Source organism: Tinamus guttatus, unplaced genomic scaffold (assembly GCF_059628265.1).
Source record: "Tinamus guttatus ecotype Peru unplaced genomic scaffold, ASM5962826v1 Tinamus_guttatus_pri_ptg000522l, whole genome shotgun sequence".
Classification (NCBI taxonomy): domain Eukaryota; kingdom Metazoa; phylum Chordata; class Aves; order Tinamiformes; family Tinamidae; genus Tinamus; species Tinamus guttatus.
This window is the reverse complement of record NW_028289056.1, coordinates 1,190,176-1,210,707: the sequence shown is the minus strand read 5'-3', so window position 1 is coordinate 1,210,707 and position 20,532 is coordinate 1,190,176. Positions and strand designations below refer to the sequence as shown.

The window sequence follows — 20,532 nt, the reverse complement described above, 5'->3', positions numbered from 1 at the left end:
CCCGGTGTTTCCTACCGTGTTGTCACGGGCCAGCCGAGCAGCAGGACGTGGGGGACACACGACAACGAGGGGCACGGGGCCACGCTCTGAGGTGCAGAGATGTTCTCTGTCCTACAGCACCTGACAAAGGTGTCTCCGCACAACAGGAGTTTTCTGCGCTCGGAGTTACGGAGCTTGGCCTGTCAAACCTCTCAAGGGTTGACAACAACCAAAAACCCGGCATTTCCCTCCACCCCCGGAGATTTAAATCAGGATGGTAGGAATCATGTTTTCCCACCGGCTCTCAGAATACAAAGGCTGTGCTGAGGGCACCAGAGACAATACAGGGAAACGCATCTAACGAGATCGAGATCCTTGGGTAAATAAAAGGCTTCTCACAGATGAAAGTGCTTGGCACGATTTTACTCTGCAAGCTGAAACACACCATAATTACCATTACAAAACACATTATAAAAGAACCTGCATCTGTTGACCTTCCCAGTGCTCAGCAGAGGCTCCAAGAAGGAAAACAGCCCTCCTGGTTTTGAGGATCATCCTCTGTCACCTCCTCCCGAGCACGAGCAGGCCCTGCCCTCGCCTCTACCCCCATGGGGACGTACGGCCTCCGAGCCGAAAACAGGGACAGGAGGGGAGGGCTGCGTTATCCGTTGTTACTAGCAGCCTGAGAAGGAGAAGCTCTGCACATAATAAATGTGAATGATAAAATAAACCCCAGTAAGCTGCTACACCTCCAGGGAAGCAGCAGATTAAAAGAGGAGAGGATAAGGATGGCTGTATTGATAAGAAAACGTATCAATGAGCAGTATAGCTTCAAAGTACCCTGGAAACGTGAGAAAATACGTGAATTGTCAATGTCTGGGATATGTTTTCAAGGCACCGATCTACCTTGAGATAGAAATTACCCCTAAAAAGAGGTAGGCCGAGTCTCCTCTTTGCTTACTCTCCAGACTCCTTCAGGCTTCGTTCACAGAGCAAAATAAATGATAATGCAACAAAAACGTGCGCTGTAACAGGACGAGATGAGGTACCCGCGCGCCAGGTACAGAGCGCCGGCCCCTCGATGCCTCGTTGTAATGGTGCTGCTGGCTAAAAGTGTTTTAATTACGAGAAAGAAGTCTTCTCAGAAACAGGGGGCAGAAAAGGTAAATATATTAACGTAATATCTCCCTTAGTTGAAATTACTGAAGGCAACAATTGAGCTAAATGGCCGAGCTGATTAGGCTGATCTACCTCCCCGCTGCTCGCGTCAGTGTTGTGCTGCGCTGGGCAGGGCACGTGCCCACGCCGTGCACCACGCACCGTGCACCACGCACCATGCAGCACGCACCACCCACCACGCACCGTGCACCGCACAACATGCACCACGCACCGCGCACGCCTTCCACAGCAAGGCGACGGGATCCCCCTGCGCAGGGAACCGTCCTGGAGTCCCAGGCGGGAAGGCAGGGAGCGCGGGAGCACAGGGAGCGCGGGATGCAAAGCTGGGATGAAGGCGGGAAGGCTCTTCCTTGGGCGCTCTCCTCGCTGCTGCTCGGCATTGAGGGAGGAAGGGAGAGTGGGATGTGCAGGGAGCAGTGGGATACGCAGGGAGAGCAGGATGCGCAGGGGGCAGTGGGATGAGCAGGAGCAGCGGGATGTGCAGGGAGAGCAGGATGCGCAGGGAGCAGTGGGATGAGCAGGAGCAGCGGGATGCGCAGGGAGCAGCGGGATTTGCAGGGAGCAGCAGGATGCGCAGGAGCAGCGGGATTTGCAGGGAGCAGCAGGATGCGCAGGAGCAGCGGGATGCGCAGGAGCAGCGGGATGAGCAGGAGCAGCGGGATGCGCAGGGAGCAGCAGGATGCACAGGGAGCAGTGGGATGAGCAGGAGCAGCGGGATGCGCAGGGAGCAGTGGGATGAGCAGAAGCAGCAGGATGAGCAGGAGCAGCGGGATGCGCAGGGAGCAGCAGGATGCGCAGGGAGCAGTGGGATTTGCAGGGAGCAGCAGGATGCGCAGGGAGCAGTGGGATTTGCAGGGAGCAGCGGGATGCGCAGGGAGCAGTGGGATGAGCAGGAGCAGCAGGATGAGCAGGAGCAGCGGGATGCGCAGGGAGCAGCAGGATGCGCAGGGAGCAGTGGGATTTGCAGGGAGCAGCAGGATGCACAGGGAGCAGCGGGATTTGCAGGGAGCAGCGGGATGCGCAGGGAGCAGTGGGATGAGCAGGAGCAGCAGGATGAGCAGGAGCAGCGGGATGCGCAGGGAGCAGCAGGATGCGCAGGGAGCAGTGGGATTTGCAGGGAGCAGCAGGATGCGCAGGGAGCAGTGGGATTTGCAGGGAGCAGCAGGATGTGCAGGGAGCAGTGGGATGAGCAGGAGCAGCAGGATGAGCAGGAGCAGCGGGATGCGCAGGGAGCAGCGGGATTTGCAGGGAGCAGCAGGATGCGCAGGGAGCAGTGGGATGAGCCGGAGCAGCAGGATGCACAGGGAGCAGTGGGATTTGCAGGGAGCAGCGGGATGCGCAGGGAGCAGCAGGATGCACAGGTAGGAGTAGTGGGATGCGCAGGTAGGAGTAGTGGGATGCGCAGGTAGGAGTAGTGGGATGCGCAGGGAGCAGCGGGATGCGCAGGTAGGAGTAGTGGGATGCACAGGTAGGAGTAGTGGGATGCGCAGGGAGCGGCGGGATGCGCAGGTAGGAGTAGTGGGATGCACAGGTAGGGGTAGTGGGATGCGCAGGTAGTAGTGGGATGCACAGGTAGGAGTGGGATGCACAGGTAGGAGTAGTGGGATGCGCAGGTAGGAGTAGTGGGATGCACAGGTAGGAGTAGTGGGATGCGCAGGGAGCGGCGGGATGCGCAGGTAGGAGTAGTGGGATGCACAGGTAGGGGTAGTGGGATGCGCAGGTAGTAGTGGGATGCACAGGTAGGAGTGGGATGCACAGGTAGGAGTAGTGGGATGCGCAGGTAGGAGTAGTGGGATGCACAGGTAGGAGTAGTGGGATGCGCAGGGAGCGGCGGGATGCGCAGGTAGGAGTAGTGGGATGCACAGGTAGGAGTAGTGGGATGCGCAGGTAGTAGTGGGATGCGCAGGTAGGAGTAGTGGGATGCGCAGGGAGCGGCGGGATGCGCAGGTAGGAGTAGTGGGATGCACAGGTAGGAGTAGTGGGATGCGCAGGTAGGAGTAGTGGGATGCGCAGGTAGTAGTGGGATGCACAGGTAGTAGTGGGATGCACAGGTAGGAGTAGTGGGATGCGCAGGTAGGAGTAGCGGGATGCGCAGGTAGGAGTAGTGGGATGCACAGGTAGGAGTAGTGGGATGCGCAGCAGGAGCCGCGTCCCCGGCCTGCGGGACGGAGGCTCCGACGCAGAGGCCGGCGCGCGGCGCCCGTGCGGGTCCCACCGCTCTGCGCGAGCCATGGGGTCCCTGCACGCACAGCTGCATCTACTTTCAAATCTTACTCCCATTTCTTAAAAACAAAAAACCCACAACTTTTTTCTAGTGTTTTTTCCCGCTTTGTTCCCCAGACGCTGCCGTAAGCAGCTATGTCACATCAGAATTATCTTCTGTAGATCAATTGTCAAAAAGCAGCCACTATAATTAATTCATTTATTCAGTCACACAGTTATTTTCCGATAGCATCAGTGTGCAGCTCCAGGTTCCAGCTGCTCCCAGCTGCACGGTCTTTTGGAATTTCTAACAGGGCAAAGGAGCATCCGAGGAGCTTCTCCCGGTGACCACGCTTTAGTGACTGAACTTTAATAACTAAGTAAGAAAAACACCCGATGATGTCATTCGCATTTACATTTATCCATGTTTGCATATTCATTAGCTCTCCAGGTCACTAGACACACATTGCTTTTGACCTTGCTAAATGTCAGAGAGCTCCTGGTACTTTGCTTTGCTGATCAAGTCATCAATTAATGCCATAGATTTTTCCTCCCCTGCTATGTTTAGTTGTAACTGTTTATTCGCTGTGCCAACACTGTTCCAGGGATCTTTCTCGGAGGATTTTTGAGAAGATTTTTTGCACTGCTGTTTTAAGTAACGGCCCTGAGAGAGCATGATGGGAAATTCCTCGTCTAGGAAGCCAAGACCTGGAAACCCACCCGGAGGTTAAACCCAAGGACGGAGGGTGACGGTGACGCTGCCGGGACTGCCTAAGCGCATTGCCAAGGGGAGGGCTGGATCTCTAAGCTCACACAGGCAGCACATGACTGCTAATTGTACCTGTGCCATATATGAAAAAATGTAAATTTATATATGGGAAAAATTGCTAAGGAGGGGTTCAGCACTTCTCCAAGACATTCTCACAGCAGGATGGAGAAAGCAACTGCTGAAAGCAAACTGATGTGATAGAAACAAATGGGAGCGATGGGTATTTTAAAGTTTGCATGGTGTTGAGGTCACTTACTAATTTCTATATTAAAAAAAAAGAATGGCACAGAAACATTGTGCCTTTTGTCACTCTACATTTTCTCCCACCTCAAATGGCCCAAACCAAACCCCACTGCTGCATGTGGGGGACAACACGTAGCCAGTGAGCTACAAGGGAAGAACTGGGGAGCAGGAAGGCAACAAGTGCACGGCCGCTCTCCTGAATACTCACCGTGCTCCCATCCAAACCCTCAGCCATAACAGCAGACAAAAATTATGCTTATGAATATGAACTGGCAGATACTGATCTCACAGAACAGACATGTCTGAGCTGCCAAATTCCCTGTCTAAAGCAGAAAGGAACATTTTTTTCCCATCTTGGGCTGCAAATATTGCCCAGAGGAGAAACAGAGAGCACCCAGTGCTGAACCCTCCCATGCTGGGGCGAAACCAGAACAACTCATTGATGCCCCACAGATTCTCCCCGGATTTGCAAGGATGCACCTGAGATCATAATTCAGCCTCTTATTTCTTACTAATTAGCTCTGTTCTATTGCAAATAGAATCCCTAAAGAACACTCTGGTTTGGTGTGATTTCATTAGTTGTTTATAATTTATTCCAGGGTAAGGATGGGATAGATAAGCCTTAGCTGAACCTGGAAGGACAACTCAAAGCACCATGAGCTGGTTGGCCGTTCTTCTGCCAGCCAGGTTCCCTCGGAATACACGGGGTGTTCTAAGAGGTTATACAAGTACTTGGAGACTCACGCATTTGGATAACAGCTGCTATTATAAACAGCATTTTATGCAGCACCAAAGTCAAACCGCATAGACATTGAGCGCGAGACACGGCCGTATCCGCAGTGAGAAACGCCGTGTCCGTGTCGCTGCCGTCGCTCGCTGAGGCACACGCTGGAATCCCTTCATTACACGGCACCCGCGGGCGCTTTTCTCCCTCGAGCAGGTGTGAAAGCGGGGCGATTGCTGGCTGCCAACCTGCGTGCTTGCCGTTATTTATCTGAGCTTTTAAGCAACCAAAACTTGCACGTGGGAAAGCGGCCAAAGGTGCCCGGGCTGCTGGGCGCCCATGACCGGCCCCGCGCGGGCGCCCGCTCCCCAGTGCTGGTGGCGAACACGTAACACGGGAAGCCCAGACTGCGACTCAGAACCAAACTGCAAAAAAAAGCCCAGAAAACGGCCCATTTCCAGGAGAACTGGCAATCTGGGATCCCGGTGCCGCAGAGCGTGGGAGCAAAGGGAAGGCGAGGGGCGAGGACGAGGCACGGCGGGTCGCGCCGAACGCGTCCTCAGCGCCGCGTCCCTCCGTGGCGCTCGTGGCCAAGGCTGAGCTGAGGGACGTGACCTGGAGCGCACGGCAGAGCGGGCAACGAGCTGCTCCGGGAGCAGGACGCGGCGAGGGCATCGCGCCCGGCTCACCACCAGCACCCGCGCCCCGCGCCGCGTCTGCAGCCAAATCCGTGAGTTACTACACAAACCCGAGGGTTTCCTTAAACACCCAGCCCTGTTTACGGCTTACGGAAGCATCTCCAAAGCAAATATTACAAAGTTGCTCAAAAGAAGTGATTTTTATAACAACTAAATAAATGCTATGCCAATTAAGAAACAAGGCTGCAGTCAATGGGAACGCACATGCTCTTCTCCCACAAGGAAAATAATCAAAGCATTACATAATGCCCGTTTTGTCCGTTTATCTTCAAATTGTCACTTGCTAGCATCTGAATAAAGCGAGCAGAAATCCGAACAAGGACAGATTAAAGAAAAAGCTCCTGTAAATACCCATTATACTCCTGCTTATTATAACCATTTTCAAGTCGCGTCTCTGATCTCTTTCAGAATACATGAACTGCTGCCTATAATGCGGTGCTTAAAATATCTGTACATACATCCCCGGGTTTTTCCTTCAATACTACAGTAAAATAACAGCAATCCAAGCAAGCCAGCCCAGCTACCTGGTGCTTGTAGGTGACAGCCCCCATGGGATCAGGAGTTACCCCACTGCGTTCAGGGCACAAAGAGGGGTTTGGGATGTCTGCACGGCCCCCTAACAACCTGCCATCCTCAGCCATCTGCTTCCAAACATTTACCACCTGCATGAAGGAAATAACATCACCTATTTATTCTGAAATGGACCCAGAATAAACGATGCGGAGCTCACTGGATTAATGCAAGAGTTTCTATGGCTTCTGGAGACTTGGAAATAAATTCTTGCAGGGCAAAGCACGGGGGACCCCACAAGTGGCCTCAGAGCAACGCTGGGAGAGCTTCTGAGCTCTCAGCCCTCCTGCACCACCCAGCTTCTGAGGACGTCAGGGGAAAAAGCAAGTTATTGTGTGCGGACGTGTGAAACGGGGCTCGCCTGTGCCTGGAATGCTCCCAGGAAATAAGATGGGAAAAATCTTAAAACGGAACTGTCAGAGAAGGAGAGGGGAGGACAGCCTGCTCGCCCTGTTCCCTGTACCTGCTGGAGTGGATGTGCCTTCAGGGAACCCCCCCGGGGCTTTATCCTGCCCCCTTCCCCAAGGCTGGAATGCTCTGTCACCCCCGCGCTCTGCATCCGCACACACGGGATGCCATGGGCACCCCGCGGGGCTCTGTGCGGCCACGGAACAGATGATGTGTTCCAACAAAACAGAACAGAAACTCAACGGCTGAGATGGAAGAGCCAAGCGGCCAGGGAGCAGAAAACTCTCATGGTTCCCACACCAAATCAGTGACACAAAAAGGAAAGGAAGCTGCTTTCTGCTTTCCTCCTTATGAGACCCACTGCCTGCGTGTCCCGGCCAGTAAGGGCTGCCGTGTCATGGAATCAAGTGCATAAATAGTTTGCTACACAACACACCTTGAAAAACATCCAATCCAGCTGATTATTAACAACAACAGCGTACATTGCAGTATCTCATCCCTGGAGGCCTCCGATGTGGTCAGCTGGGTTGAACCAAAATTGCCCTCAACAAGCTGATTGGGGACCTGAGACTGCAATAAATAAGGCTGCACAATCACTTTTTTAAACAGTGAGAAAACTAGTGATGCTAGAGCAGGCTCATCCGAGCGGCCTCGCAAGCATCTCTATGAGCTGCACTGCAGCAAGGAACGGCGCCTCGCTGCCCATAAAGCACCCGAACGGGCTCCGCTTCCCATCCCGAATGCTGAGCACTTCCAACACGACTGCCTTGCCCTTATTTTTCCCTTCCTGCAAGGGCGGCTGACAGTTCATAACCAGAGCCAGAACAGAGCGCTCTGCGCATCCGTATACACATCAGCTAAGATGGAGCGGGTCTCGCTCTCATTTTTTTTCCATTTTGTTTACACGGTATCAACAAATGAGATCAGGATCAGATCCATATTTATAGAAATGTGTCCTCCTACCTTGTGCGCTTGTTCTTATGCCTGAAAATTTAGAGCTGGGAACTGGGAAAATAATGATTGCCTCATACTTCTTTAATATAAATGGGACTCCTATGTCATTTTTACTTCTGCATTTACATTAAAATCATGATTCAGGGAGCCACACAGCACAGCATCAAAAATGTAACAACCGTAAGATTCTTGCTGCTGTGTATTTAGGAGGGAAATAAATCAACTTCTCTTTTTCTCAGCAGAACCACACGCAAGGAAAACCAGGGAGCACTTACACTGCACTATGAGCTGCACCAAAGCCTCCCTGGGCTTCACGTTGAAGCCGTTGTACTGGCTGGTCTGGCACCTGTAGGTCCCCGTCATGTCGCGGGACACGTTCACGATGCGCAGGATCCCGTCGTAGCTCTCCGACTGCATCGCGCCGTCCGGCATCGCCACCTCCTTGTCGGCTCGCGACCACAGGATGATGGGCTTGGGCTTCCCCGTCACCTGGCACTGCAGCTCGATGGTGTCTCCCTCGCGGGCGACCAGTGGCGACTTCTCCTGAGGAACAGTCAGATTGGGTGGCACTTCCCATTGCACAGGAGGAAAAAACAGAGAGAGTCAATCATTAGAGTTACGGAGACGTCCAGCGGCTTTCTGCCTTGTTAAGACGTTATTATAGATCAAGAAATAATCTATATCCACAGAGCAACGCAATTACATGTATCAGGGAACCGTGCGACACCGCTATGTTTATGAGACGAAGCGGGCAGCTGCTTGCAGGGGTTAAAATATGATTTACTAGCCTGGCCTCATATGAGACTTGCTTGCCTCGCTGCGGTGCTTCGAAGTGCTCATGTGGGACTCCCATGGGACAGCAGCTCATTTGACCATGGGTCACGGCTAGCACTTTATCCCCACAAGTTATGGCTTTCCTTTTTTATGTGTGTTTGGCACTAAAATCTATTTTTTTTTATAACAGACTGGCTGTCAATTTTATCAAGCTCACAGGAGCCGTGCACTGCAGAAGGACCCGGCCGATCACCAATCGGCTCCAAAATCCATAAACCGAACCGAAAACGCAGCTATCGTGTTTCTATCACAGGAGGTCTATTAAAATGGTAATTTTTTGTAGAAACGCAGGCGAACGGCTGCGGAAGGAGCAGGCGTACGGCTGCTTCCAACAGGAGTGGGACGGCCCCGTGGCGCAGGAGCTGCTGCGGTCGCGTGTCCCGGCGCGGTCACCACGTCTGGTGCATCGCCATGGGCAGGGACTGCTCCCTTCCAACCACACCTATAGAAGTTTTACAGCCAATTTGGATTTCTTTCTTTGCTTCTCTCCCAGCATGCTACAAATGAAAGCGCTTTCTCCGCCTTTTCCCCAAATCAACACATCTCCCCCGCAGCGCTTCCAGAGCAGCCCTTCTACCGGCCGTGCTACTCGGAGGCCAAAGACACGTTTCACCATCGGCCTCCTAAATCAATGGGCAAGCGCGGCCAGCAAGGCTGCCTGCAGCCACGTCCTGCGGGAAGGGCGGCGGGGAGGGGAACAGGCGCTCCGGGAACACACGTCCGCGAGGCGGTTGTCCAGCCCGTCACCCGCACGAGGGTGACGCCACGAGTGCCGCTCGCTGCAGGAGCACGCTGCCGCCTCAGGAAACGAGCACCGCCGCGCTCCAAACGGGGACGGGAGACAGGTAAACCGGGGTGAGGACGGGTCATCTTCTCCAGACACCGACAGCGTTGTGCGGCTCGGGAAATTCCCGCGCCAAGCTTGCCGCGGGGATCTAGCAAGAGCAGGAGGAGCTCAGCACGCCCACGAGGTGGAACGGAGGGCTTTGGAACGCACGCACACGCAGCATGGTCCTGCACTTGCTCCGTGCGCAGCGTGAGCAAGTCAATCACCCTCCCGGAACTCCGTTCCCTTTCGGAAAAGCGGAGATAGCAGCACAAAAACTCCATGCTGCCAAGATAAGTACTGCAGACGGGAGGTCTGCAGGCAGCCTGATAAGATAGGCCCTATCAGGACCTGAGATGGAGAGATACCTTCGAATAACCTGACTCATCTTCTCCAGGGGCGTTTAGCAACACAAGCGGTGTCTGTCATGTTGCAAGGCAACCCATGTGCTATTAGGGGCTAGAGTGTTTATTTAGATGTTACTGGAGGGAAAAAAATGAGAGAGAAGGAGAGTTTGAGACACAGAAATAGAGAAAATACCCATTTCACCTTCTCCTTCCCCCATGAGGACCCGAGACATCATGGGGAGAGGCTGAGGCATCACCTGGCTCCTGCAGGATCCGTGACAGACCCAGCCACGAGTAAAGCTGAAGCCTGTTTGTGCTCGTGCAGAATAATAAATTAGGCACATTGGAAACAACAAACATTAGCTTATTCACGCAGCAAATGGATTATATATAAAAAAAGCTAATGCTCTTAGCACCACAATCTGTTTCCTAAGGCGCCGGGGTGCCCCATGAGGAGCAAACCCGCCGCTGTGCTCGGAGCAGGCCCCGTTTCCCAGCACGTCCCATCCCGTGGGGCGGCTGCTGCTCTTGTCCTCCCGGGGCTCTCCCAGAACCCGGCCCTGGGCTCGCAGGCGCCGCACGCAGGGAGGCCGCCCCGGCCTGTCCCTGCGGCCCCGGGAAGCCAGGCTGAGCAGACCCGCGGGCCTGCGGTGCGACCGCGTAGGAGCCCTGGCCTGGCCAGCACAGCAGAGAACGAAGGGGACAGCAAGAGGGCCAGGAGGGACGGGCCTAACCCATTTATTCACCACATGTTCTAGGTGGGCACCACCCAGCCTCACGAGCCACCTCTGCGCTCCCCGAAGGCAGAGCCGTCCCTGCCTGCGAGGCTCGGGCAGCTCCGCGGCCTGCTCCCATTCCCAGGGTGACAGCGGCAGCAGGAGCACACATGGATCCCAGCCTCAGATTGGCACCTTCAGCCTAAGGCCGCCCTTCCTTCCGGATTAGTTCACACGAGATTGCACTTAGCTATCTTCGGTTTCTCGAGGTATAGTAAACACCTCCATTAACACGTAATTTATAGTATCCATGTTTAGACAAGGTGTTTGAAGCCTGGAAGCTCTTCACTTGGCTGAACTCGGCATGGACTGCTGCACCCTGCTCCTCCTCAGAGCGGGTCATGGAGAGGCCTGGGAAGCGCTCCCGGAGCAGAACCTGGTGCCCGATGCCGCTAACCCAAACTCCAGGTCCCACATAAGCACTCACCATCACGGCACGGCCCTGCTCACTCCCACGCAGCCTCGGCAGGAACCAAACAGGCAGGAGGCGGCCGGCATGAGACGGGCAAGGCGACCTTGTAAACGGTGACCAAAAGTTCCAGTGAGGTAGGGAAAAGGCAGCTTGATTCCAGAGATCTTTTCAGGAAAACTCTGGGCATTACAGACGGTGAAGATGATGCAGGGGTTACTGGAGTTGCCACGTTTTAGCAAGCGATTTAAGAAAGGCAAAAAGGAAGACCACGATGACCCTGCACCAATGAATGTGCAATCATCTAAGCTGCGACGGGGAGGCTGTTTGCTGAGAGCAGGATGGATGATGGAACCATTTCAGTAGAGAGATCGGAGTGCTTAAGACAGACTAATGTAATAACTAGTAATTATAGGATAAAGTTGAGCAAAGGAGTATTTGAGCTGCATATCAAGAAGTAATCCATGCTGGAGATTACTCAGAGATAATCTCCCAGAAGAGGTGTTGGAAGTCACGTTGGTTAAGGAATTTAAAACCATTCCTGACAATGAATACTGAGGAATCAGCACTGTACCAGCAAGGAGATATTAAGTTATTTGGGATCTTCTCTCCCTACTGCTTATGAATATGAAGATCTGAATCTCTAAAATTAATTTCGGTCCCTGTTTATGATTCACACCCTTGTGTGATGGAAGGGATTTGTAAGAAGAGGTAACCAGGAGGATGGAGCTGTGGTAGCTACTTTGGTGGGAAGGCAGCACAGTGTACAAACTGCATTTGAGCAAGATTATTCAGCCTGTGTATTTCTTTTAAAAAGAAGTGTTTGGAAAAATGAGGAAGCACATGCTGAAAGGCACCCGAGCTGACGAAGGAAAAGACCATAAGAAAAACTGCTGCTCTAGCCAGGAAAGTAACTGATTTCAAGAAATGGCAACCTTCCAATTCAGCCTTGCAGCACCACGAACAACCACCCGGTTATCCCTATGAGGTGTAAACCAAGAGCCCTGTACTCACGTACGTGCTCTTCTGCCCCGGGGCAGTCGCCTGGGCACTGTCCTGCATCGCGAAGGAGAAAAGAGGACTCCATGACCAGCGTTTTCTTGGGCATGAACCACTTCTAATTGCGGGTAAAGACGTGAACAGCAATCACAGATTTCATGGCAAGGTCTTCACGAGATCCATTTAGACACTAGCTTCTGAATTAGTACTTAGCCCAACGTTCTTCTAACACCTTAAACCGCCACCCTGCTCTGCAGTTAAACCCTGAAATGGTATAAATTTTACACGTAGAACATCCACAGTGGCAGCTGATTAGCCAGATGAGTGTTCAGCAGGAGCCGAGACGCCCCACGAGCAGGGGAAGGAAGAGCCTCTGCAACGCGCGGCCCCGCCGAGGCGTCCGCCCTGGCAAACGGGGCTAACGCGAGCGCTGCGCGGCCAGCGACGGGGTTCTGGAGGAGCCCCATGGCCAGGAGCAGCCCAGGGCTACGGGAGTCCCGGCTCTTCCCAAGCGCAGCCAACGGCTTGGCCAACTGCAGCCACGGCAAGGGGCAGCAGCGCCCAGAGACAGAATGAAAAAGAGAAATCTCTGCACATCCAGTGCTAAAATAGAACTATAAAAGAAAAGCTTTTTAGAGAAATCTCGCATTTATCGGTCCCTTCTGTTCACCTATTCCTTTCAGAGATAAAGTATTTGACAATGGCTCGCAGAAATAGTCAATTTAATGCCATAATGAAATGTCTGCCTGTTTTCTTGCAGCACCCTGTAATTTCTCAAGGTTGTCTGTAAATGATCACTCTGGACAATGCTTAAGGTTTACAAATATCTTAATTGGACTGCTAATTATCTCACAGAAAGCATCTTTCATTATGCAAAGAGATGGAGCGGGGATTTTAACAAACATTTAGAACTAAAGCACAGATCTCTCTTATGCCTCCTCAAAGCAAGGACGGGTTGAGCAGAGGACACATCCTCCACGCGCAGACCAAGGCCACACGCTCTAATACCTCAGCCTGGCCTTTTAGTGAAGTTGTTATTTAATAGATCGCGATGAGTTTACGACTCTTGTCGCACAGTAGGGAGGATGCACGGCCCAATATACGTTTGTTCTTCACATTTCTTCTTTCCTGCACAGAAACCAGTGGGGACAGTAGAAGCGACTCTCTGAGCAGGAAAGGGACACTGCTACCTCCCCTGCCAGACCACGTTATTTCTTCCATCAGACCCATCGAATTTCCAATGAGAGCCACCTAATGACCCCAAATGAACCCCCAAGGCGAGCGGAGCCCGCAGGCTGCCCCGGGGAGGCAGGAGGGAGCAGGCCGGACGCCACGGACACGGCGCCCCGTCCTGCGCCGGCGCCGAGCGCAGGAGATGGACACGGTGGGAGGCCCCACGCTGACCACGGCGCGGCAAGCAGGCGCCCTAGGCACTGTTGCTTCCTGCTTGGAATATATTCAGGGCAGAGAAAAAGATCCCATGCAAAGACTAACATGCTTTTCTGATCCAATTCTACTTTCTGGTTCCGCAAGCGTATTTTTCTGTTTTTTGTTGCTGTCTTAACAGCTCTTACCCTCCGAGTCTCCCCACCACCACTGGGGACATCCATCCTGCCTTTGCACAGTGTTTGTCCCGTGTTGCTTTATGGATGGCAGGGCTCCTGCAGGGCAAAGCTGCAGTATTTGAGTCTTCATTTCCACTCTTCACTGACCTACTTTACTGAGATACGGCAGGGGGAGAGCCAGGGGATTACTGCAGGTTCATTTATGAAAGGGACACAAGACATAAATTTGTGCCTCTCCCGATAAGAGTATAAAACATCAAGGGAAACACATTCCCACTAACCGAGTCAAGCACAAGGTGTGCCGAGGTGCTGGCGCGTTCCCTCAGACCCTCGACCATCTCCTTCCAGCCTGGTCACACCGGATCACGCTGCACACTGCTGAGTTCCTCCCCGCTTTCTGTTTCACTCGAGTGTCACGGGACAGTGAGTTTAAGAGCTGACATAATTCATCACTGCCTGCAGCAGTTGCGAAAAGCTTACAGGTACGGCCAGCTAACGGGTGCTTCCAATAAATCCCATCAACTTCCCAAATGATTCCCCACGAGGAAGGGTAATAGAGCGGTTACTTTTTGCCAGGCAGGAGACGCATGAGCGCCCAACATGTCACCATCCCTTGCACCCTGGCAAGAAGGAGATGCTGCGTGTGCATGCGCCCGCCATCCATCATGCAAACTCCGTACTTCCCATGGGATAACGCTTGGAGTTACTCAGTTCTCTGGCTGTTTGCAACGTGTGCATTCGTATGCTTTTCCAGGTAGAACCCCAGAGCTGGGCTGGTCCCCTACATGTGAATCTGCTGGTCAGCATTTCTACCACTACAGTCTTGCTGGGAAGGAAGCTCGGGAGGTCTCTGGGCCACCCTCTGCTCCAGGCAGTGCCAGCTCGGAGGTTCCTCCGGCGTTATCCCGGCTGGCTCCAAAACGCTCCACGACGGAGACCCCGCCGTGCCCCTGGGCAAGCGGGGCCACGCTGGGCTGTCCTCATGGGGGAGAGGTTCCTCCTCGTCGTCCTCTGGAGCGCTCATGAGTGTCAGCGTGTGCCACTTGTCACCTCACGTCAGCTTAGGCCGTTTGCCTCCCATCTCCTCCCATCTCTTCCCATTGCACGTGCTTCTGCAAAGAGCCTGGCTCCGGCCCTCCCGACGGCTCCACCACGGCCCACTGAAGCTGCCTCTTCTCCATGCCCAACAGGTCATCTTCGCTGGCAAGGTATTGCAGTCTGAAACCCCACTAGGAAAAGCCCCCCAGATCTCTCTATACTCCTTTGAAGGGCTCTCGTGGAGTATTTTTGAAAAGTCTGAAAAACTCTGCAACATCAGTGCAGATTTTCAGAGTTATCCGATAGTAAAAATAAACACTTCTGCTTGATGCTTATCATAAAATTCAGAGAAAGAAGAAAACTATCTCAAGTCTCCGAATGATCAGACAAATTAAAAATAAATAGTAGACAATAAACAAAAATAAATGGTAAATAATAAACAAATAATTAACCAGGCTAACTGCGATGCCTGTTTTCCGCCTACGGCTCCAGGCTGGCACCGCGCCGCTGCGCATGCACAGGAGCCTGCGCCAAGGGCCTCGCACGTGTCTGAGCAGCGTTCCTGTCTCCTGCTTGGTGTTTGAGCAGCGTTCCCGTCTCGTCCTTGGTGTTTGAGCAGCATTCATGGACACACTCCATGGACTCCCAGGGACTCGCGCGGTGAGGACTGGCCTGTAGTTCCCAGAATCGCCTTCTTGTTTGCTTGTTTGGCGGGTTTGCTTTGGGGCAAACGCAAAAAAATGCAAAAAATTGCATTTTTTCCAGATCATTTTGGACCCCCTTGGATCACTGTGACCTTTGAAAGGTAAAACGGTGGCCTTGCAGAGACTGCTCAGCTCCCTTGGTGCTCTTGGGTGCTTCCTCTCCATTCTTGTGGACTCAAACAGGTCTGTTTTGCTGAGGTGGTCCCTAACTCACCCCCTGGAAGTCAGGAACAGCACAGACCATCCCGGCCTTGCTTCCCAGCCCCTTGTCTGACCCAGGGCCATGCTCCCCGTCACACACAACACCCTGACGAAGGCCCTGCAGAGGGTAAGGGCTCCAGAAACACTAGAGGGAACGCGGAGCTGGATCCGCGAGCGGACACTCCTGCAGCAGAGGCTCCGCGCCGGGAGCGCAGGGGCCGCGACGTGCAGGGCCCCCTCCCAGCCTGCACACACGCACGGTGGAGGTTTCGCCGTTGGGCACGAGCCCGGCAGCATCTGAATTGAGCCCGTGCCCCGCAGCTTGGCATGGAGCTGACGCGCCAGCTCCAACGAGCACCACGAGCGCCGCGCCGGGACGCGCACGACACGCAGGACACCTGCGGAGCGCACGTCAAAGGGGCAGCGCTGCCTGCGACCTGCCTTCCCCTCTTACAAAAACGCTCTTGTTCTGGGCTGTCTGCCCTCTAAATGCCAATGTCTCACCCTGAATGTCTCACCCAGCGAAGAGCAAGCGCAAGCGAGCGCGAACCCGGCGCCGCGCAGAGCAGCTGCTCCCTGGCAGCACCCACGGGCTGCTCGGAACCAAACGCGTTCTTAGCACAGAAACCAGCAGCAACCCTCCTCTTGGGTGCACGTACTTGTGGCAGGAAAAAAAATCTGCATTCAAAATATATTTTCTGGTGTATTTAAAATATATATATATAAAACCAGTTTTAGTAGGACACAGTTGATTGGAAAGTGATTTTTTTAAGGCATGAGAAAAAAGATCATTGATTTTTCTTGGGTATACAGGCATCGCTTTGGAAACAAAACAAAAATGAAATTTTGTAAGAAAACAAATATTGGATAACAGATGCAAACAAAATGCCTTCTGTTGAAAGACATGCTTTTATACTAATCTATGGGCTTTTACTGCTCCGGGATTACAGCAGAAACACAGATTGCCTCAGTTATTAAAACCCACTACTGGGGGGAAAAGTGTATGGAATCTATTGGTCACAAACCAGCTATTAGAAAAGAGCTAAAGAAAAGCAGGCAAGCACTCCTGAGTTCCTATTCAGAGCCACAACAAGACATTGATTATCGGTCAAAATAGCAGCTAGGATTTCACTTCGTCAAAGGGTGACATCTCTGTTGCTGACGTGGAAACAAGCAGGGCCACGCACGGAGCTCTGCGCCGTGAGCAAACCGCTTGCTCTGCAATGCCAGCTCCGGGCTCCTCCCTGCGCACAGAAACAGCGGGATGGCCCTGCTGGATTCACACGAACCCTTCCCACATCCTGGGAATTCCAGCAAATGCTTTACTCTTGATTTTCCATGCCCGGAAGTTCAAAACAAAGGCCAAGTCCTTTTAGCCCTTTCTAGATCCGACAGCTTTTCTGAGACTGCAGATGGGTCTACCTGGCTAAACCTGGACACTGGCCGCCTTTGCGACAGAACATCACATGTCGCCTGCTCGGGCTCCTGTGCTGCAACGAGGAGGACGCAGGAGCGGATCCAGGTGCTGAGTGCCATGGGACATCCCCTGCATTTCCGCACGCACATCCCTCTCTTTCGGGAGCCAAGGAAAGCCGCAGCCTGGCTACAGAGAAGCAAGGCCGGCAGCAAGCAAGCCTCCTTACCTGTGCTGCTGGAGATGTTGACATCGATGCTGATGTCCGATATCCCACCTCCTTTCAGAGACGCGACGCACGTGTACGTGCCAAAGTCAGTGAATTTCAAGTCAATGATGTCCAGGTTCGTGGTGCCAGGGGAAACGTCGGGGTCGGTCTGCGTGATGACCATCCTCTCGGAGCTCCGCAAGGGCCGCCCGTTCTTGAACCAGCTGAACGTCAGCTCCTCCGAAGGGACGGCCTCCACCTGGCAGGAGATCTTCACCTCGCGCCCGATCTGGATGTTGTCGTCTTTGTGATACGGGTCGGGAGTGATCCAAAAGCGACCCTTTTTTAAGGCTGAAACATGCAAAGAAACCCAAGTTTAGTCTAACAAAGCAGCAACGCGGTATCTTTAGACCCTCTCTTTGCAAGGAGTAATGGACACGCTTCACTTTATGTCTACAGATAACACTTGCGAAGCCACAGAGACATCCCATGTCACACACACGGGTTAATTCCTTGCGGGATCAGATCCTAATGAAACATCATCACGTGGCAGACACTGCTAAAGCACCTGTCACTTACACAACGAAACACCGGGTTTAAATTAGGCTAAGCTGCCGACAGCTGAAGAATAACCAACATAATCTGCGAATCTTCAGTGTTTGCCCTCCCTCTCTCGAGGCGTTTTCAAGCTCTTCCCTCGCTCTGATGCTGTCAGAGCACTCAGAGAAGAGGAAACAAAGACCTCAATCAAACGCCCCAGCACCCGTGGGGCGCTGCGCAGGGCTGGCCCACCAAGGAGGTCTAGCACGGGCTACCTGCGGGCACTGCAAAACTTCCTTTGGTCAGGAACCAGCCACTTGGCTTAGAGAACAGGAGGGTAGTTCCTTGCGGTGTGCTGGCTGCAAAGGGCTCTCTTTGGGGAGCCGGAATACGGATACGGTTTTCTGGGTGTTCCAGAAAACAAGTGTCTGATGAGTTCTAAGAACATATTGAAAATTTCCTGAGCTTTATTAAGATTAAATCTGCACCAAAATGTTCTGGTCTTTATTCCATATCTCTCTCTCTCTGTTAAAAGCTGCGGTTGGTCCCTAACCAAGCAGAATTGAAACCTGTTTTAACGCAAGAGAACGAACTCTACACTGTGCTCCATAAAGTGTCACAGTATGTAACTTTGAAACACAAACTGGACTTGTTGGTAGAGAACAAGCAATGCCCGGATACACAAAACCTGTGCATGGACAGCTGCACCCTGTCCATGCATAAAGGAAGAAAATAATCCATAATAGGCAAGTGTAAAAGTGCATTTCGGCCAGAACTGTTTGCTAAAAACCTCAGGAAGATAATTTTATTTCTGAACATCTTCTGCACGGCTTTGAGTGCTCCTTTCTGCAGTTTCTCCTTCCTCTGAAGGAACAGCCCACATAAGTGCACCAGGACCACAGAGCCTGGGTTAGACACGGTGGATAAAAGGGAAGGAAGTCGGGGGGAGCCGCAGCACGGAGGGGGCCGTGTCTCGGGGCCGTGTCAACTATGATGTGGTCACAAAGACGATTCCCAACCTCAGGCTCCTCACAAAGCCCTGCACTGTCTCTGCCCTCCCTCACTAACTACATTGCAGTAATAAATTGCATTTCAGTACCTCAGCTAGGGGGTATTTACATTCATCAGGTAAAGTTGTATCTTCCCATCCCCACCGTGATCAACCCAAAACGCTCCTTTAATCCGTCAAAATGTTCGCATCTTGCAAGTGCACAGGTCATGCTACACGAGCTGCACCGAAGCCCGCGGTTGCACAGTCCAGCTGCTGCACAACTTGCAGGCTCTGGCACAGCACTTGGTGGCTGCTGCCTGCTCGCTGGGGACCGCCTGGATGTGTTGGTGTCTGGGCAGCCCGCAGCAACGGCAGCACCACGTAGAACTGTGCAAACTACGGACTGTAACCTTGACCGAGCAGCTGGATTCCACAGGAGCTTCGACCTGTGTGCATCAAGCTGAAGGGGCTTCAGCTAATTCTGATTGTTCTCCCTAATGTGTTGCTAAGGCTAGAGGGAGATTTTCTTTTCTGCTATTCCCAATGAAGAGAACACCACCTGCCAACGAGCCCAGTGGAAAGGCAGACCTGCATGGCTTTGGAAGCACATCCGGGGCGTTCCTTGAGCTCAGCATCCAGCGTACTACTCACTTCTGAGCATCCAAGCACTGCCACTCCATCACCTAAAGGTCAGTAACTAAATACCCGGCCCCTGCTCCCACGATGCGGTGCCACAGCTGGCAAGGCAAAGCGGCAGCGCGTCCCGAGCGTTCGGCGTTCCCGACCCCGGCAGCACCTCTCCCTTGCATGCACACACTGCTGGGAAAGGCTCTTGACTTTATTTTAACACCGCTAGCTTGCAGAGAAACAGTAAGAAAAGGACTATTGCTCTGAACCCAAGTTCGGCACACTGAATGATGGGCCCTCCCATGACTTCTGTGTGCTTTGGATTAAGCCCTTTGCCTCGGCTTCTACTCCACATCAAAGGATAATAAGACACAAAAAGCACCATGGGGAAAGCTTGTTTGGAAAGTGAGTTGCAAAAACCAGCTTCATCCTCTAGAAGCTCCAGTCTGTTACTGCAGACCCTGGTTGCTTGCTTTAAAAGACTGAGAATCAACTCTGCAGGTCACTGCTGTGATCTTTTGGTACAAAGATGATTACTGTGATGATGCAAGGGTCCTTGAAAATACGAGGCAGGCAGTGGGTAAAGAAAGCTAACGCTTATCATCAGCTCTTGCTTCAGTCACACCGGGTGCCTCATCTCCTTCGAGCCTCACAGATGGGAAAAGCAATCCTGCCTTCCCAAGAATGTAATTCAATAGATTCAAAGACTTCACAGAGTCACAGAGTGCTCAAGGTTGGAAGGGACCTCTCGAGGTCACCTAGTCCAACCCCTGCACACGCAGGGTCACCTAGAGCACGTGGCACAGGACTGCGTCCAAGCGGGTTTGAAGATCTCCAGAGAAGGAGACTCCACAACCTCTCTGGGCAGCCTGTTCCAGGGCTCTGGCACCCTCACTGGGAAGAAATTTTTCCTTAAGTTCCTGGGGAACTTTTGGTGTTTCAGTTTCCGGCTGTTTCCTCTAGTTCTGTCAGTGGCCACCAGTGAAAAGAGGCCGGCCCATCCTCCTCACTGCCTCCCTTGAGGTACTTCTAGACACTGCTCAGGTCCCCTCTCAGCCTTCTCTTCTCCAGCTGAACAGGCCCAGCTCCCTCAGCCTCTCCTCACAGGGCAGATGTTCCAGGTCCCTGATCATCCTTGTGGCCCTGCGCTGGCCTCTCTCCAGCAGCTCCACATCCCTCTTGTCCTGTGGAGCCCAGAACTGGACACAATACTCCAGATGTGGCCTCACCAGGGCTGAGTAGAGGGGCAGGATCCCCTCCCTCGACCTGCTGGAGACGCTCTTCTTAATGCAGCCCAGGATCCCATTGGCCTTCTTGGCCACGAGGG

The 20,532-nt window shown here is 53.0% G+C and overlaps 1 protein-coding gene across 1 annotated transcript in view; it reads right to left on the bottom strand.

Moving 5' to 3' along the window:
- MDGA2 (MAM domain containing glycosylphosphatidylinositol anchor 2) overlaps window positions 1-20,532 on the bottom strand; it is a 259,777-nt gene that overhangs the window by 65,221 nt on the left and 174,024 nt on the right. Inside the window, exons 7-8 of the mRNA XM_088533798.1 lie at window positions 17,069-17,398; window positions 8,002-8,295 (exon numbers count right to left, since the gene is read on the bottom strand). Of these exons, the coding sequence (XP_088389924.1) occupies window positions 8,002-8,295; window positions 17,069-17,398 (624 nt within the window). The remainder of the gene's footprint in view (window positions 1-8,001; window positions 8,296-17,068; window positions 17,399-20,532) is intronic.